The sequence below is a fragment of the Terrapene carolina genome, unplaced genomic scaffold, assembly GCF_002925995.2.
Source record: "Terrapene carolina triunguis isolate 2854851 unplaced genomic scaffold, T_m_triunguis-2.0 Scaffold66, whole genome shotgun sequence".
Lineage (NCBI taxonomy): Eukaryota > Metazoa > Chordata > Testudines > Emydidae > Terrapene > Terrapene triunguis.
Genome location: NW_020664417.1, coordinates 91508892 through 91529373, shown reverse-complemented (window position 1 = coordinate 91529373; position 20482 = coordinate 91508892). Strand labels below are relative to the sequence as shown.

The following is a 20482-nucleotide window of genomic DNA, read 5'->3' as shown; positions in this document are numbered from 1 at the left end:
CCAGCAGCCTCCCGCGCCGCATGCCGAACCCCACCCCCCGGCTCCCGGGCTGCCCCACGCGCGCGGGAAGCCTGGGAAGGCGCCGCGCGGGGGAGGGGGGAGGGCGCCGCCCAGTGGCGGCTGGGAGTTGTAGTGCCGTCGGCTGGGGGGGTGCAAGGGACGGGGAGCAGGGGGAACTACAGCTCCCACAATGCAGCTCGCCTGCCCAGGGCTGCCGCGGCTCGCGTGCCCCTAGCGGGCTGGCTGGGGAGAGGCTCAGTGCCAGCTGGGGTGGAGGGGTTGTGCTGGCTGGCTGGGCGGGGAGCTCCCCCCAGGGTGAACCTCGGGGCGGTGGTAGCTGAAGCAATGCACCAGGGATGGATGGGAAGCGCTGCCAGGCACCCTGCCCCCTGGTGACCGGCACAGCGTCCGTGGCACTTGTCAGTGCGCTGGGTTGGAGCCCCGGTGCTGCGACACCGGTGAGAAGTAAAAGCAGCAAAGAGTCCGGTGGCACCTTATAGACTAACAGACGTATTGAAGCATGAGCTTTCCTGGGTGAATACCCACTTCGTCAGATGCATGTAGTGGAAAGTTCCAGAGGCAGGTATAAATATGCAAGCAAGAGTCAGGCTAGAGATAACGAGGTTAGTTCAATCAGGGGGGATGAGGCTCTTTTCTAGCAGTTGAGGTGTGAACACCAAGGGAGGAGAAACTGCTTTTGTACTTGGCTCGCCATTCACAGTCTTTGTTTAATCCTGAGCTGATGGTGTCAAGTTTGCAGATGAACTGAAGCTCAGCAGTTTCTCTTTGAAGTCTGGTCCTGAAGTTTTTTTGCTGCAGGATGGCTACCTTTAAATCTGCTATTGTGTGGCCAGGGAGATTGAAGTGTTCTCCTACAGGTTTTTGTATATTGCCATTCCTAATATCTGATTTGTGTCCATTTATCCTTTTACGTAGGGACTGTCCAGTTTGGCCGATGTACATAGCAGAGGGGCATTGCTGGCATATGATGGCATATATTACATTGGTGGATGTGCAGGTGACTGAACCGGTGATGGTGTGACTGATCTGGTTAGGTCCTGTGATGGTGTTGCTGCTGTAGATATGTGGGCAGAGTTGGCATCGAGGTTTGTTGCATGGATTGGTTCCTGAGTTAGAGTTACTATGGTGCGGTGTATAGTTACTAGTGAGAATATGCTTCAGTTTGGCGGGTTGTCTGTGGGCAAGGACTGGCCTGCAACCCAAGGTCTGTGAAAGCGAGGGATCGTTATCCAGGATGGGTTGTAGATCACTGATGATGCGTTGGAGAGGTTTTAGCTGGGGACTGTATGTGATGGCCAGTGGAGTTCTGTGGGTTTCTTTCTTGGGCTTGTCTTGCAGTAGGAGGCTTCTGGGTACACGTCTGGCTCTGTTGATCTGTTTCCTTATTTCCTCGTGAGGGCCTCATCCTCCCTGATTGAACTAACCTCATTATCTCTAGCCTGACTCTTGCTTGCATATTTATATCTGCCTCTGGAACTTTCCACTACATGCATCCAACGAAGTGGGTATTCACCCACGAAAGCTCATGCTCCAATACGTCTGTTAGTCTATAAGGTGCCACAGGACTCTTTGCTGCTTTTACAGATCCAGACTAACACGGCTACCTCTCTGATGGTGAGGAGTAAGGGTGTCAAGGCCGTGCATGAGTTCACATGGCTACACTCTGCCTTCCTCTTCCTTTTCATGTACGCTGAACTGCTGTGTGCAGCTGTATAACTCCAGTTTACCCCCAATACCCCTTCTCTGAAAATCCTAGTTCCCTGAATCCGCAGTGACCTCCCTGTAGCCCTATGTTAGGCCATGGCTACACTTCAGCTGCTGTAGCGCGCCTCTGAGTGTCCATGCTTCCTACATCCATGTACCGGTGGTTTCCATTCCATCTGTGTAGTTTTAATCCACCTCTCCAAGAAGCGGTAGCTAGGTTGGCAGAAGAATTCTTCCCTGGACTTTGCTGCATCTACACTGAGGGTTAGGCGACCTAATTACAGAGCTCAGGCTGCAAAATTTTTCACAGCCCTAAGCTATGTAGCTAGGTTGATCAAATTTTTTAAGTGTAGACCAGGCTTTAGTTAATTAGTTAGTTCTGTTTATCTGAACAGACAGTTATCCAAAAGTTTAAGATCTCCTCCTGCCAGTATGAACATGACATAACTTTGTTAAATCTACTTTAAAAATACTTGAGTCTAGAGGCAGCATTTTCAAGAGTGCCTTAGTGATTTAGGCACCTAAGTCCTATTGAAAGTCAATATAGTTTAGGCATCTAAATCCCTTAGGAACCTTTGAACAATTTTATCCTAGGTCAATCCCTAGTTTGAGCACCATTTAGTCTACCAATTTTTTAAAAACTGTTTTAAATAAATTTATATGCTCCAACCATGTTGGCAATACAACCTTGCGAGATGGAAGTTTTAACATGTTGTTGCTTTTCTAGTGCAGATGGGGTCTAGACACCAACACGAGGTGCTGTGTCCCAGCTTAGTGTTAGATCCTTATATCAAAACACTGAGATGCAGTAGTGAGGGATGTGACTATAAGCTTTCCTGAACGTGGTGGTACTTGTATCCACACATCATTGACCAAAGTTATACAGCCCTATCCTAGGATGCATGGAGTTTGCTATAAAGTTTAATATGGATTTTCTGGCAGTGAAGGTTGGGAGGAGGGAATCTTTTCTTTGTTCCTAAATCCTGGCCAAGAATCTGGGAAATTAGGAGGGAGGCAGTCATTGATATTTAAGGCCAAAATTTCATAGACCAAAATTTTCAGTCTTGGGTGCTTAAAATTAGGCTTTTAAATCCATACTTAGGCATTTAAATAAAAGTGACCTGGTTCTCAGAGGTGCTGAGCACCAACAAATCCTACTGAAGTTAATGCGAGCTGCTGGTGCTCATCAGCACTTTTGAAAAATCAGCCCACAAGCAGGGCCGGCTCCAGGCACCAGCTTAACAAGCAGGTGCTTGGGGCGGCCAAGGGAGAGGGGCGGCACCTGCGGCAATTCGGGGGCGGCAGGTCCCTCACTCCCTTTGGGAGCGAGGGACCTGCCGCGGAAGGCCGCCGCCCAGCGCGGTTTTTTTTTTTTTGCTTGGGGCGGCAGAAATGCTGGAGCCGGCCCTGCCCACAAGTGACTAGAGAATGTCCATTCATTTTGATTCTGATAACGAAAAAGCCTCTGTTGCTTTTTTAACTTTCTATATATCAGTGACGTGACTCTCTGCTTCCTGATGTACCTCGGAGCCTGTGGTGAGAACTCTCCACAATGCTGCTGTGATTTTTAGGGTCTCGAAATAATTCCCTTTGTCATGGCTCACTGGGCAATGCTGGAGCGCCAGTCTTCGAACAATGGGGCATTCTTCCAGCAGAGCCTCTTTTGTCCAGTAATAAAACTTGGTTGATTCAAGCCAGCCTTCCTTTATGCAAGATGTCAGTGACTTGCTATTAAGGAGTCAGCATGTGAAAAAGGCTGGACTTTTCTACTAGCTGCAAGAAACCTTCTCTAGTGAATTGTGCACTGCCTGCAGAGTAGTATATTTTACAATGCAAATACACACTGGGATGCAATTTCTATCAGAAAAAGCCAGCTACCAAAAATCATTTTCTTCCATGTTGCATTAACCTGAAGTCTGATTTAGTTAGCTTGGTGTTTGGGCTGCTGCCATCCATAACCCTGCAGGTGTGACTGCTCACTGAGAGAACAGCAGCATACCTTCAGTTCTGGAGTGCTAGCACCGATTCAGCAAAGCTCTTTAAACACAGGCTTAGCAGGTGCTCAAATCCCATTAACTTCAATGAGACTTGAGGTTAAGCATGTTCTAAAGTGCTGTGCTGAACTGGGGTCTTGATGGTGATAGAAAACTGAAGCAAAATACTGGAGTCTGATTTTTATCCCTGCATCAGTCATTGAAGGGTCTGGCTTCAAGAATGTCTTAATGAGTATGTGCTCAGGGAGCATAAATACTACAAATACAGAGAAAGGACATCTGCCAGCCTTTTCAATCAACATCTTCACTGAAGTGAAGGATAGGTTATGGTTGGATTTGAGTGGATGCTGACCTAGATAGTCTTTCCTAAACTATCTTTCTCTATGGTAAACAAATAGTTTGTGATGTAGCTTCACCAGTACAAAGCTACACTTGAAATGCTACAGTAGCATAAGCTGTAGCGCTGCAGCTGCGCCACTATAGCACTTCAGTGTAGATGCTACCTCTGTTGATGCCGGTTGCTGTAGTTAATCCACCTCAAGAGGTGGTTGCTAGGGTGACAGAAGAATTCTTCCCTGACCTAGTGCTGTTTGCACCTGACGTTAGTTCAGCCTAAGTACGTCGTTCCTGGGTATGGATTTTTTACACTCCTGAGGGACATAGCGGGTCAATCTAATTTTTTTAGTGTAGACCAGGCTCACGTGTAGACAAGGAAAGCCATGGCTGTGGTGTTTACCCTGTTTTCAAGCAGGAGAGAGCACCACCTATGCAAATTGCAGCTTTCCTTGTGTATGCTTAGGGCTTGAACTAGTGCGACTCCATCGGTGGCTGGCCATTGACTGCTGGGATCAGGGCAAATTCTCAAGGTAGACAAGGCATGAGTTTGTAACCTCACCAAAGACCCTAGTTAAGGCGTGGTTTACACTAAAAAGTTAGGATGACCCAGCTACATCGCTCAGGGGTGTGAAAAATCCATACACCCTGAGTGACATAGTTAAGCCGACCTCACCTCCAGCACAGACAGCACTAGGTCAACAGAAGAATTCTTCCATCAACCTAGCTATCACCTCTCAGCGAGGCCGATTAACTACACCAATGGGAGAATCCCACCTGTCAATATAGGCAGTGGCTATACTGAAGCACTACAGTGGTGTAACTGCAGTGTTTCAAGTGTACATAATCTCTAATACTCACAGGGTTGTCTGTTCACCTGAATTTATCACAAGTCTCACGATATTTAGTGCTTTCCTTAAAGCCCCAGCTCCTGGGATCATTTTGTTACACAAGACTCACAGCTCTCTCTCTTTTTTTTTAAAAAAAAAGCAAGTTTCTAGTGTGGTTGCAGAGAAAAGCTTAAAAATGTAAATCCCAAAGGCTCAAAACCCAGAAGGCAAATAAAAAGAAACCAATATTAATAGGCAGCATGTTTAAAATAAATAAAAGGAAGTACTTTTTTTTACACTATGTACGGTCAGCCTGTGAAACTAATTGCCATAGGATGTTGTGAAGGCCAAAAGTATAACTGGGTTCAAAAAAAGAATTACCGGTAGATAAGTTCACAGAGAATAAGTTAATCAATGACTATTAGCCAAGATGGTCCGGGACACAACCCCGTGTTCTGGGTGTTCGTAAACCTCCAACTGCTAAGAAGCTATGATGACGACAGAGGGTGGATCACTCAAAACTGTCCTGTTCATTCCCTCTGAAGCATCTGGCACTGGCCAGGGTCAGAGACAGGACACTGGGCTAGATGGACCATTGGTCTTACCCATTATGTCAGTTTTATGTTCTTATGTCACTTGTATTGTGGGGTTTTTTTTAATCTCATGATTTTTAAACCAGTCTCGGGATTGTTGGAGGCCTGATTCATGATTTTTGATCTTAGGGTTGGCAATATTATACTTGGTTAGTATCCATGTATCACTCTTGCTAGCAGTCAAGCTGGTACATGGTTTATCCTTCTGTGATTGGTAGGTACACTTCGTTTTTTTCAGTGTGCACAGACCTGTTTGACCATGTTTGTGTAACCATTTAAGTGGCACTCCTTCCTCCTAGCTGTTTGTGCGGTAGGGCATCTCAGAGTGCCTTGACCCACATGTTGTATGAGCATCCCAACTCTATCCCTTGCTGAGGCATTATGGAGTAGCTGTTCAGACATCACAATGCAGTAATATCAATATAGTGATGCAGCCAGGTAGGCATGGATGCACAAATGTGGTGGTATTGTGAAAGAAAAGCTACTGTGCAGATACATCTTAATTGTATTTGTTTAGCTCTGGTTAGATTCATTTATACCAATGTACAAATTATACATTGTACAGGACAGGGCCCAAACCAATGCACTACACAAGCACAAGGGAAGGCTTGCTATTTTTGAACTTTTTTTCCCCTTGAGTTCCAGCCAAAACCAGCTCTATTTGAAAGTGGCTAAAGTCCCTTTTGTAAGATCATGTGCTTGGCTGACACTCAGAAAATGACTACACCCAGCACCAACCCTGCTTTCTGCTGCTTTAACAAAAAGGGAGGTATCTGAACCTATTACATTTGAACAGAACTTCTTGAGACAATGTGGTACTCTCAACCATTTTCACTAGGGAAAGTGCCTTAAGAAAGACCGGAGAAGCCAAAACCGTATGACCTGTAGCCAGGAATAGCTTGGCATCAGTATGGTACTGGGGTTTGGATGAGGGCTTTGAAGTCTGCATGTAGGTTTCCTCTGTCCAGGAGCACCAGCTCCAAAGGCTACTCTCCACATTACAGAAACTGCCAGAGGGCTTCCCCAAGGCTGGTTGACTCCACTAGTCAAGCTGTGCTCATTCCCCAAGCCAAGCCTACAAATGTGTGTGATGGGGTTGGAAAGGGTAAAGGACCCCTAACTTGTTCAGCAGAGCGGTACCAACAGATGTGTTCCAGGATGGGGCCACTCAGGGCACAGTGAAGAGAGGGAGCCCCAGCTCGAGAGACAAATTACAAGCCAAAGGGACATGGCCCAATGGTGGTTAAGTAAGGACTTGTCGACGTTAGAATGTTATACCACGTTAGCTACACTGATATAATCAAAGCAGTGAACTCATATTGGTATAAAGGTGCTTGCATGTGCAGAACTATTCCCATATGGGAAGTGAAATAATTATACTGGTATAAATAACCTTTATATTGGTATAACTGTATCCCCACTAGGGCTTTTATTGGTGTAATCATTTTGGTATAAAAATCACACCCCTAAACAAAATAGTTATATCAGTGTAGCTTTTAAGTGCAGACCAGGCCTAAGGTTCAGGGTTGTACTGTATACTACTTATTTATTTGTATTGTATTATAGTTGTATGAAGGAAGCCCAGTCATGGACCAGATCCCCATTTTGCTAGGTGTTGTACAAACACAACATTAAGGTAGTCCCTGCCCCCAAAGAGCTTAGAAGAGATTCAAATCAAGTTCTTGACCACTCACTACTTTGCAAGAGTAGGGTGTATAGAGGGACCCTGTCAACTGAAAAATCACACTTCTGTGTCTGAATATTTTTATTTTTGAGTGGGATTTCAAGTGACACCTATGAGTCCTTTAACTAAAAGAATTATTTTTCTGTTTGTCCCTCATGCTTACTTTATGCATGTAACAGCACTTTGTGTATAGTCCGTTTCACTGTGTCCCTAGGTAGTCCTATCATCGCTTCCCCTCTTTGGCCTGGTGTTCCTAAGAAAAAAAGGTGTGTTCTCACCTTGAGTTAGCTTACATGTGATAAATAATACAAAGTAAAATCCTAGCGAAGACAAGGCAGTTTGTGGTTTTCACACAAGTTAGCAGGTCAAATTAATGATTAATCATTCATCTTTCACATGACAACTGGGATGAGAAAAACATTTAAAAAAACCAAACCAATGTGACTGTATTACTACATAAATTGACAAGGGAGATTCAGGGGCAGGCTTACTATCTGAAAATACTTTTAACTATTTTTTTTAAATTGACTACTTTTCAAATTGTTAGTATCCCTCTAATCTTGGTGGTGTTGCCATATCCCACTGTAGTTAATTTAATTCTGCCTACTTAAAATGTTACCCTGCAATCTCACGTTCAGAAATATATCAGCAGGATACAACCTTCTTTAGTTTTTGTCTCTGTTATATTGTGTTTTGATCTGTTGCACTGTTTGAAAAGTTGCTGCATTTCACTCTGCACATGACTGGCTCTCAGTGGTGGTTGTGGGTAAAGTGATGCCTGTCTGTGTAGTCCGTAGATTATGTCTGAATTCTTCTGAATGGAAAGCACTCTGTTAATTATCATCATTCTGATCAGTATTAATTTACATCACCCTTGGAGTGAGAGTCTCAAGGTACATTAATGTATTTTTCACTTGTTGCAACATGGACAGGCCACAAGATGGCACATTATTTCTTTCACTGCCCAGCCCTATTAGTTATAGAAAGCATCTACCTAAGGATAGTTCTGAAACATCATGGTAGTTTCCAACCAGCGGACCAAATTCGGTGATGAATCCTGGTCACATGCCATCTGAGGCACATTGCACATACCCTAAGAAGAAGATGGTATTTAGATGGAAATACTTTTTAGACTGCCTACAGCTTCCTGCAATTGCAGGTTATAGTTTCCAGATAAATGACTAGTCAGATATTAAGTTGATACTATACTGGATCAAAATTAATCTCATATATGCCATCAGGACTGAACGCAGTTCCCATCACAAGGAAGTTTTGTTTTCCTGGCACAATTTTTTTTTATATTGTGTAACATAATTTCCTGTACATACTATAGGTGTTTGTTTTAAGGACTTGCATATATCATTGCCACATCACCTATTAAATTAACCTCCCAGAAAAGGAAATCAATCAATTTTAAATTGCACAATGCTGTTGGTGTTTATTTTATTCTAGGTATAATAAAAGTTTTTATGAACCAGAACAAACTCTTGAGAACAAGTAAAACGATTTGAAGTTCAGTTGTAATCTGATATGTATTACTTTTTCTGGTTACTAGTATCTATAAACACCCTGAGCTAACTGTTATTGCAAAGTGGCAAGAGATATGTTACTGGAATTCAGGTGGGATAGCACTATATTTTCTCAGGGACAGTGCTAATTTTTAAGTGTAATGGAGTTAACTTTGGACATGGCAGTTCATAGCATTGCCCTTTAGCATTGTGTTCTATTTAATACCTTGTGCTCACCGTTGTGTCTAAACATTTTCATGCCACAAGGCTGTGCTGCACCAGTGTTTGTAAATGTCATCTTATTGTGACCCTATGTTTAAGGCCTTTGTTACCTGTCAGCTCTGTGTTCTTGGGGGACCAGGGCGCAGTATCCAGCCTGTAAAAAGAACAGGAGTACTTGTGGCACCTTAGAGACTAACAAATTTATTAGAGCATAAGCTTTCGTGGGCTACAACCCACTTCTTCGGATGCATAAGTAGGTTGTAGCCCACGAAAGCTTATGCTCGAATAAATTTGTTAGTCTCTAAGGTGCCACAAGTACTCCTGTTCTTTTTGCGGATACAGACTAACACGGCTGCTACTCTGAAACCTATCCAGCCTGTGTGACTCACGAAGGACCCCACACACACAGCCTCTGCTTGAACCAAAACCAATCAGAAGAAAGACTTACAAAAAGCAATGAAAAGGCAGTGGGAGACACACCTAAACCTCTCCGGACAAGGGTGATAGGATTAAGGAAACTCCCCTAGCCTCATTTGCATCGAAGATGGGACAGGGAGGCATCTCCATTAGCATACAGAATGGAGAACAGAGATTCCAAGGCAAGAACAACATGGAACTCTGCGACCAGAAATGCAGGAAAGCACTGCATGATGGGGGATCTCTGCTCCAAATGTTAATAAACCCACGCCTGCACACACCCAGCTCAGTGCTTATCAGACCAATTCTAGTAATAAATCATTTATTGGTATCCAAAATACTGAAGCTGCCTAATTGCATTATGAGCTTCCTTGAAGGAACACAACCCAGAGCCAGGAATGAGCAGTTCCTATTGTCTAGCCTGAACAAAACAACTTTGGTATACTGCCCTGAGCCATCCATTTACCCATAAACAAATCTAGTGTTCTCTCTTGAACCATTATTGTTTCTCTACAAAAACCCCTACCCAGGCTCAAGTAAGTGTTCTGATGCCTGGATCCAAAATCTGCACCAGTTCCATTGGGACTTCATCATCTCCTGACTGATCGTGTTGGGCGCTGTGCCTGTCTCCAGCACTCAGCTACCACCACCACCTGGGAACTCCAACCGGTTTAAGCTTCACGGAGTGGTGAGAACCCAACTCTCTCTGTGTGGTTTTATTTTTTTTTTCTACGCTAGGTATAGCTTTCTAACCCTGGCTTGTGTGATCAGTTATAGTTTTCTAAACCTGACTGTTGTAATCAAATTTAAGCTAGATTTAATATTGTAACTGTTTTGTTTGTTTGGCTCCCCTTGTATGGTTATTACCTGGCAATAAATAACTTTTATGGTTAAGCTGGTTGCTTCCCTCCCTCTCTCGCTCTCTCTCTTTTGTGTTTTTTGGCTTCCCCATTTGCTCTGCAGCAACACTCCTCTTACCTAAGCTAAAGATCCCTGCAGCGCCCAAATCCTGTAGGATTTGCTCATCAAGTGAGTTACTACCAGAACAATCGTAACGTGAAAGTGGGGATAGATCCATGCTGAACCTGTGGCATAGGAAGGTGGCAGCTTGAAAGTGCTGCTCGACCCAGCCTGCTCAGACGTACTCTATTCCGGTGTGGTGCCCATGCCATATGAGGATGGCAGCTTGGAAGTGCTGCTCAACCCAGCCTGCTGAGTCCAGGGACATATAAGGGGTCAGCTTGGGAGTGCTGAGAAGAAGATGGTATTTAGATGGAAATACTGGTCCTCTCAGACGCTCTCTGTTAATGTGTGTGTGTGTGTGTGTGTGTGTGTGTGTGTGTTCATCTGATTCTGGGGCTGGAGGAACCCAGCCCTGGGCAACCGAGGTCCTGCAGGATAGCTCCATTGGGAGGAAACTTGCAGAAGGGAGAAGTAGAGCTCCGTATGAGAACACAAGTGACTCAAGCAGTACATTGATAGAATTACCCCAGAATTACCCACCCCAGAAGAGTAACCCTAATAAATGAGCGTACCCCAAAGTAATGGGCAAATCTGGTAACACCTTGTCTACACTACAGAATTTTGTCGACAAAACTTATGTTGGCGATCAAAAAGCGCTATAATAACATCACTATTACATGTTCACACTAAGCTCCCTGTGCTGGCAGAGCACATTCAAGCTTGGTGCTTTAGCATCGACATTGAGAGCAGTCCACTGTGGGTAGCTAACCCACTGTGCTACTCGCCACCTTCTGCAGCTACGACTTCTGAGAAGGTGGAGTGGATCGCAGCGCAGCATGGGTATGGACTCAATGTCCCATGATGCATTGTTTTCTGTCCCAGCATTCTGTGGTCTTCTGACTGCATTTCGTGGCATTTTTCAATGGCCCAGCCCTTGTGTACTGTGAACCCACCATCTCTATGTGAAAGGGTGGATCCCGCACTGCTCTTTACTGTTGCTGTAACTGTCATTAACACATGATGGCTGGTCATGCAGTATATCATGAGCTCCCAATCTGAACAGGAATCAGAGTTGCCTGACCTGCTGTGTGCCATGAAAAGAAATAACACCAGATTACTTTTGGAATTCATGGAGCAGCTGCACATGATGGACCATCATTTCTGGGCTCGGGAAACAAGCACTGAGTGGTGGGATCACATCGTTATGCAGGTCTGGGATGATGAGCAGTGTCTACAGAACTTTCAGATGCAGAAAGCCATCTTCTTGGAACTGTGTGCGGAGCTCGCCCCAACCCTGAGGGGCCAGGACACCAAAATGAGAGCAGCCCTCCTCTCAGTGGAGAAGCACGTGATGATCAGTGTGGAAGCTGGTGATTCCAGACTGCTACCAGTCAGTCGTGAATCAGTTTGGAGTCGGGAAGTCGACCTTGGGAACAGCGTTAATGCAAGTGTGCAGAGCCATTAATTGCATTCTGCTACAAAGACCATGGCTCTTGGCAAAGTGCGTGAAATAGATGGCTTTGCGGAAATGGGCTTCCCTAACAGCGGAAGGGCAATAGATGGAATGCATATTCCAATTTTGACCCCGGACTATCTTGTGACAGAGTACATCAATAGAAAGGGGTACATCTCCATGGTATTGGAGGCGCTTGTTGATCACTGCAGGCATTTCACTGACATCAACACGGGGTGGTCTGGGAAGATGCATGATGCAAGCATCTTCAGGAACACAGGCCTATACAGAAAGCTGCAAGCAGGAACTTTCTTTCCAGACCAGAAGATTCCACTGGAGGATGTTGAAATGCCCATAGTGATCCTTGGAGATCCAGCATACCCCTTATTCCAATGGCTCATGAAGTCTTACACGAGAAACCTGGACAGAAGCAAGGAGCGCTTCAACAATAGGCTGAGTAGGTGCAGAATGACCATAGAATGCACATTTGGCAGATTAAAAGTGTGCTGGTGATGCCTTTATGGCAAGTTAGATCTAAGTGAGGAAAACATTCCAATGGTCATAGCCGCCTGCTGCACACTCCATAATCTTTGTGAGGCTAAGGGCAAAAAGTTGCCCAGGGGTGAAGTGCTGAGGCAGATCACATGGCTGCTGATTTTGAGCAGCCTGATACCAGGACTATTAGAAGGGCACAATGGAGGGCAATTCAAATCAGGGAGGCTTTGAGACAACATTTTGAGAATGAGAATGAGAACCAGTGATCTGTATTTCTATATAGCAATCTGCTGTGCTTCTTTAAATTCAATTCTGTTTGTTAACACTTGTGATGATTCCTGAGTGGGATTTCAGTAAGCAAATGATTAAACTGCATGTATATGTTTTACTACCAGCTGCAATCACAATTTGTAGGGCACAAATAAAGATTCGTTATCTTTCAGAGATTTGTTTTTATTAAGCACCAATTAACACACACAACAATCTTGGTGGGAAGGGAGGTAGCAGTAAAGGGCAGGTTCTCATACCCGTGCATAAGTCCAGCTATCATTTTGGAAACTGTCCAAAGGGGTGCAGTGAATGGGATACCAAGATGTTCTGAAAAGTTGAAAGGAATGTGTGGAAGGAGTTTGGGGAGGGCATGGAAAACAGTTCTGTATCAGCTGCAGGGGTGGGGGCAAGCATGCATCTTTTCTGAATGTTGCGTGATTAGGGATTTCAGCATCTCTGTTTGCTCCTCCATTACTCTTATCATCCGCTCATGGGCCTTTTGAATGATCTCCTGATTTTCTTTTCTGTCTTGCCTTTCCATTTCTCTTCACTCCCTGCGCTCTCTTTTTTCTGCACCAGAGGATTGCAGCACCTCCTGGAACATGTCCACCTTGGTCACTCTCTTATCTGGTGGAGGTGCTCCACCAGTGTGTAGGAGGTTCCCCTGAAGGCCACATGTACAGAGGCACAAGAAACAATACACAGACACATGCTTGTTAGTTCATGCGCAGCATTGAATCATTACAGTAAAATACACCTCTTGTAACATACCAAACACTTTCTCACTGACCCTTGGCAAACACACATCTCGGTGAACACCCTAAATATGGTGAGTTTGGCCTAGCTGGGTGGAGGGCACTCAAGCTGAGGTAAAGAGGGATGGTGATGATTCATGGGTATCGGTGCAGGCAACTAGGGACAATATTGTAAATTCTGCCATTCATTTTCCACAGGTGTGGATCATTGAATCAGATATCTCACTACTGAGGATAAACCAGGATGTAAGGGTGCATCTACTGCACGCGTGTGACTTCAGACCTGGTCCATATGTTACTTGCCTGTAAGTGCTTTGGTCCCTGCGCAAGTGATTTCTAAGTGGTGCAAGAAAGTTTCATTCAATGGGGGAAGGAACAAAGCAGCTCTGCCAAGGAACCTTTGGCAGAGGATTGGCGAGTACCTCCAGGAAAGTTTCCTAGAGATCTCTCTGGAGGATTCCCATGAAATCTTGGTGTGCATCAACATACTGTTCTGCTGCACTGCTTAACTGCACAGGGGAATTTGTAGCACACTCAAACACAGCTAGTCTTGCACATTTCTGTCCTTCACCCACTTCTACAGTACACAAAGGTAAAGAAAGCTGGATGTCATAGAACCAAGCAGCATCAACTCAAAAACATCACTTACCAAGGGTCTCCTCTCCTGCTTCTTGTTCACCGGAGATGTACTGCTGGGACTAGCTAGACACCTCTAGAGTAGAGAAGTGTTCCTGACTTGCCACCCCTGCCGTGGGCTCCATAACATCTGCCTCCTCGTCCACGACTTCGTCCACGTCCAATTCCACCTCCTCGTCCATGACTTCGTCCTCGGGGTTAGGTCAACTTTCTGCCACCTCCAGCCCCGCAGAAGTATCCATGGATCTCTTGGCGGTAGAGGTGGAATCGCTGCCAAGGATAGCGTCCAGCTCCTTGTAGAAGCAACAGGTCTTCGGTGCAGCACTAGAGTGACGGTTTGCCTCCCTTGTCTTCTGGTATGCCTGCCTCAGCTCCTTTATTTTCGCTCAGCACTGCACCGTGTCCTGTTCCTAGCCCTTTTCACACAAGCCACGAGAAATCTGCCCATAGGAATCAAAGTTCTGTGGCTGGAGTGCAGCTAGGACTGGACAGCCTCCTCTTCCCATATACCCAACAGCTCCACAGTGGTTCAAGGGGGAGAGCATTTGCTGTGTGGAGCCACCAGGATCAAGATGCAATGTGAGCTCTCCATGCTGAGCAAACAGGAAGTGGAATTTCAAAAATTCCCAGGTCTTTAAAGGGGAGGGGTACATGCTTGGTTACCTGGCTGCAGGGCAGCAGAGTTGGAACTGCTGATCAGAGCGGTCAGGATGGGCATTATGGGACACCTCCTGGAGGCCATTTACAGTGACAAAACCAAGCACAGTGTCTACACTGACACTTTGTCGATAAAACTTTGAGCAAAAAGCTCTACGCCTCTCATCGAGGTGGTTTTATTTTGTCAACAAAACAGGAGTGTTTTGTCAGCAAAAGTCGCATTATAATGTGTATCCCTCCACTGCTTTGTCAAGAAAACTCTGTAGTATAGACAAGGCCTAAATATAAGGATGCCAAGATACAATGCAGTGCGGATGTGTCTAAAAGTTTTCAGATAACTTTGATATGTCCGAATGCCGTCATGCTGCAAGGCAATGCAATGACATCATACCATGAAAATCTGTCTAATCATCATGTCAGGAGATAATGTGCTGACAATGCAGCTAAATGTCATTCCACTACAACAATGCATCCAACAGCCATCACAGTGTGACAATGCAACTGAATGACATCATGCTACATATTGCTACTCTAAAAGGCATCACGCCAGGGTGCAACATGTTGACAAAAACTAAACTTCACAGCACGTTAATAAATAATTATAATAATAGCTCTTATACAGCATTCTAACTATTTGTATATAATATGATGTGTGTACGGCGCAGTACAGACAGGTAAGAAATAAAGACTCCTTCCACACAGAGCATTGTGAGGCCAGCATCCATCAAACTGATGCTCTTGTGGGAGTGCTGCAAGGCCCTGTGTCACAGCAATTCCCCACACAGTCAAGGTGATGCCTTGTGCTGTCACAGTGCCATGACATCCTGCACTGATGCTATGTCTCAATGTTATGGCCGTGGCCAGTGCCGTCACAGCAATACCCTGTATTATCAGGCTGAGGGACCATGCTGTCATGGTGCCATGTGTTGTGGTCCCTCACTGTTGAACGTACAAATCAACATACTGGATCAAATCTGAGGTCCATGTAGGCAAGTATCATGTCTCTGACAGTGACCAGAAGAAGGAAGGTGTAAAAATGCTAGAGCAGGCAGAGGTAGGGTAATCTGCCCACCACAGAATGCTCATCCTACTCTCTAATAATTGGTCGAAGCTGCAAAGCATGACGTTTAAGATCCTAGCCACTACATTATTTTATCATTAATTATGATAAATCTGTATATTCTTCTTATCTAGATAAACACCAGATCCCTTTTTGAATCTTGCTCAGTTCTTGGTTTCCTGTGGCAGTGAGTTCCACAGCCTAATTGCACGGTGGGTGAAAACAGTAATTCCCTGTCTCAGTTATGAATTTGCTGCCTCTCCATGTCCCGGACCGTCCCCGGGGTGGTGTCAAGAAGCAGGGGGAACAGAAGCAGCAGCTCCCCCTCTCTAGACCATATACCTGGATAATCTGCCTAGGTGTCACCCGTATCCCATGATCCTTTAGGGCCTCCTGGCAGAATCAGGAGAACGTGGGTCACGTAGCCCTGTTCAAGCGCCGCCCTGACTGTGTCTCTGCAGCTCCCCCGCCCACTGAGAGCGGGCGAGTCCATTTCGCCCTGGTCCCTTTAAGACGCCCCCCTATTTTCCCATCCGCTTGGTTTGCCCCAGTTGCCTCCATTGAGACAGCCCCTTTCGACACTCAGAATCGGCCACGTATGAAACACTAGCGTTGCCCAATCAGGAAGAGGCGGAGATAGCGGACCCCAATCGTCGCGCTACAGCCGACGCCTCCGAATTATCCAATCAGGAACAGGTTTGAAGGCGGGATAACCAATCACAGAGAAGGGAAGGAAGTGACTTCTTTCCATTGGCCAGTCTGATTTAGGAGGCGGGACTACGTATACATCTCATTGGTCAGCAGGTGTGTTGACAAATATCGTCACTGTACCCGCCCCAGTCGAGCCCAATAGACCAATCAGAAATAGGTACTGGTTCGAATGACACCAGGTTTGTCAAATGGGCTTCCTTCCTCTAATAGGGTGGAAAGCAGCAAGGGCGGTTGTACGCAGGACGCCGGTACGTGGCCGCGGGCAGGTGGGAGGGGGCGGGGTGAGCAGGGTTGGTTGCGGCGCGGTGGAGCCCCGTTCTCCTGGTGGCGGGAGCGAGTGTTCATGTCCTAGCGGCCGGCGGGGCGCGGCGGGGCCGGGCTGAGGGGGCCGCTCCATGCGGGCGCCGCGGTGCCGGAGCGCTCTGGCTGCCCTGGCTGTGCTGGTGCTGCTGGGGGCGGCGGCCCCCGAGCCGGCTCGCGGCGATGCCCGCGGAGGCGAGGTCGGGTTCGGGCTCGGGGCGGCCGCGGCTCCCGCCGCTCTCCCCGCTGGGCCCGACGTGATCGTGGAGGACGATGAGGCCGGGGTGGCGGCTGCGGGGCCCGGGGAGCAGGAGCCCGAAGAGGAGGAGGAGGAGACCCGGCCCGGCGGCAGGTGAGGGGGTGGCGGGGCAGGGGCACCGAGGGGGCTACATGGGGGCTGGAGAGGTGGAGGGGACGCAGAGCAGAAAAGGATGGGGCGGGTGGTGGAGGGGGCTACGGGAGAGGTGGGTGGCAGGGGAAAGGACTACAGGAGGGGGATGCAGGAAGTGGGGGTGCATGGAGGATGGGGGACAATGAGGGGGTGCAAGGAGGAAGGGGATGCAGGGAGGATGGGGGACTAGGAGGGGGTGCAGGGAGGATGTGGGTACATGGAGGAAGGGGGACAAGGAGAGGGTGCAGGGAGGATGGGGACAAGAAGGGGGTGCAGCGAGTGGGGGTGCAGGGAGGAAGGGGGACAATGAGGGGGTGCAGGGAGGAAGGGGGTTCAGGGAGGATGGGGGACTAGGAGGGGGTGCAGGGAGGATGTGGGTACATGGAGGAAGGGGGTGCAGGGAGGAAGGGGGACTAGGAGGGGGTGCAGGGAGGATGGGGACAAGGAGGGGGTGCAGCGAGTGGGGGTGCAGGGAGGAAGGGGGACTAGGAGGGAGGGGGACTGTGGGGGTGCAGACATGGTGCTGCGGGGAAGTTTCTTGGTAGAACCCACAAGTAGGTTTAGTGTTCTCTCCCCTTACGCCCTGTAGGGGAAAAGGGTGGTGTTGCCCTAACCTTCCTTTCATCACATGATAGGAGTAGTCCCCCTTGTTTGTCCGCTCTGGCTTGTCATTGCGGGTAGGAAAGTGATAGGTGTGGGTCTGGCTCCTTCCCTAGTTTATTACTGGGAAGTAGTTCCTTCTTGTGCCTTGTTTAAAGTGTCTGGGCTTCTGGATCTGTAGTTTACTAAGTCTTTCTGTATCCTATGTCCTCTCCCAAACACCTGCATATAATAGGTTGTTAAAGTGTGTTATGTACCTTTCTGTCATCCTGCTATATACTGGAGAAGAAAAGAAGGATTCTAATTAGAGCTTAATTTGTCTATTCCTGTCAAGTGTAATAATATATTTTGGTGTGCGCTAGAACAGAGAAAAAGATGAAAGACACACTACCTTTTACACTGGTTTGTTTCCCCCCTTTCTACAATTTATCAGGGCAAACTTGAATAAAAATAATTGGTGAACAGATGATTCTAATAAAGAGGTGATTAAAATGCAAAAGTAACACTGAGCAGTCTCCAGTATGTTTCTGATCTCGGTGAAGAAGGATCAGGAATTATGTCATTGCAGGAGCTAAAGGGGAACAATATGATCAAGTATCACTTTTTTTTCTGCTAATGAAGCAAAGTACACTTCCAGACTTTGTTTTGAAATGAGAGATTTGAAGCCTTGAGTTCATAGACTCGAGAATAATTCAGTTTCTACAAGTAACTGTCTGGTTAACCCACATCCTGTGCCAGTTAAAGATTTTCCTCCCTCTCAAACAGTGAAGAGTCATTCTTCTGTGCATTTGCTCATTAAAAATTATAACCTGGCTTGCTGTACTTCTCATTCTGGCCAGGGGAAAAAGGAGCCTTCTGTTCTTCAATTTAAAATTTGCAAAATACATTTTACACTGAACTACCAGAAGAAATCTTGGATGATCTGTCTGTATAAAATATTCAACCTAATAATTTGAAGCTGAAGACTAAAGGCAGCCATTCTCTGATGAGTGCGGTAGAATAGGCTATTGCTGGATGACAGGTAGAATTGCTATGTAGCTGTAGTAGGAGTGAGGGACTACCATAAATGTTAATTCTTTGTGTTAGTTGCCTGTACTTGAAAGATGCAGACTCTTATCTGGATTCACACTTGTTCAGTTGCTCTTGAGCAATAGAATATAGTATGGCACTGCTGAGGGTAGCTGTACTTGGGCAATTAATTGCTAAAATAAATTGTTGTTGCAGTAACTGTTAAATCAATACAATAAGCATCCTATATTGTAGCTTGTGAGGGGGTTTTCCTTTCCTCCCAAGATACAGAAATATTTGGAGGGTTATTAAATTGTAAAGTTCAGTGCTGAAAAATGTTGTTATACATAGATGTTTAGGTTTATAGGTTATAAAATTGGAGGAGCACTTCGCTGTTTGCTGACTTTGTATTCTAAAGTCAGCTTGCAGTATCTTTTATATATTGTGCCTGAGAAGATACTCTTAGTAGTTCCAAATATGGCTTGATTTATTTGTTTAAAGAACAGTAGAAGGGATGCTAATTCTCAAGTGTTGGACTGACCTGACTGTTCAGTGTAGAGATTGGTTGTTTTTGTTTTGAGTTTCCTTAAACAAAAACATTGAAGCTTGTCTGTACTGCAAATACAACTGCTGTGGACCCAGTGACAATGCAGTTGTTCCCTGTCCTGGTTACATGTCCCTTTGCATGGGTCTATATTGTGTTGTAGTCAGAACCTTAATCCAGTTTCTGTAACTGGGCAGGTGAGGTCCTACTAATTTTGCTAATGGAATAGAGTTGTAATGGGGTTACCTGATACAGTGGTGGTAGATGTAGTGCACTCTTTCCATAAATAGACACCTCTAGCAGCATTGGGCTCCAGATTTGACCAGCTTTTTTATCTGTGTGAAAAATCTATCTGTGGATTTTTCTGTATTTATTTAAAAGGCGAAATCAATGCTAGCAGCACTTAAGTATCATACCAGTATCTGTGAATGAAGGACAGAAAGTTAGTAATTCCAAACGGATTATTACAAACAGCTGGATGGAAAGAGTTTAAAATTATGAGAAACATATGGACATAGTTTATTAAATTTCAAATGTACTTGTATAATATTTCTCATAAGTGCAGTCCTTAGTTGTTTTTTAGGGTACTCGACTGTATCAAGCAGATGGAAGGTGGTATTGATGTGTCACTTTGTGCTGCTGATGTTGCAAGTGATAGGGTCTGATGTTTCTAGAACACATTTATTTCAAAAGTTCTCAGACTTAACAAAAATACAAACTAAAGGAAGAATGCAGTCACAGTGGATCCTCCATTCATTTAACATAGTCGATCAGATGACTGTGTTATGCGTACAGAATACCCAAATCCTCTCAAGTCTGCTCATGTAACTGAGTAACAGTTTTATTTGAAGCATCTTCCATCAACACAAGACTTGAGAAGAGAGATAGTTAAATATAGTCATCTTATTCCTTAACAATTCTGCTTTTCACTAAGCATGTTCTACTTTTAAGTGTGATCGTTGCTTTAAGAATCTGATGTAATACCAATTATAAGTGTGACTAAATAAAATTTTCAGAGAAACTCTGAAAAACCAAGTAATCTACCCCGTTTATAAATCCTCTTGAGAAAAGCAACTAGTGTTCTTAAAACATTCTGACACATGTGATTTTTAAACCTAATGCTATTGGTAACACTAAGTTTACTAGAAAGGTTAGAGGAAAACTTTCATTTTTTTTCAGTTTACTTTATGAAGTTGTCAGCACTTTATTTATAATCAGTTTCACTGTTTCCTGTGTATAGTCAGTTTACTCTGTTTGGGTCTTTCACACAGAAAAAGGAGAGAAACATTTTTGTGTTTTAAAAATATTTGATTAAGAAACTACAAAAAATGAT

At 45.4% G+C, this 20482-nt stretch overlaps 1 protein-coding gene across 1 annotated transcript in view; it reads left to right on the top strand.

Moving 5' to 3' along the window:
• Nucleotides 1-16629: 16629 nt before the first annotated feature.
• Nucleotides 16630-20482, top strand: part of EIF2AK3 (eukaryotic translation initiation factor 2 alpha kinase 3) — a 66977-nt gene continuing 63124 nt past the window's right edge. The window contains exon 1 of the mRNA XM_026648112.2: nucleotides 16630-16958. Coding sequence (XP_026503897.1) covers nucleotides 16702-16958 — 257 coding nt within the window. The 5' untranslated portion in view covers nucleotides 16630-16701. The remainder of the gene's footprint in view (nucleotides 16959-20482) is intronic.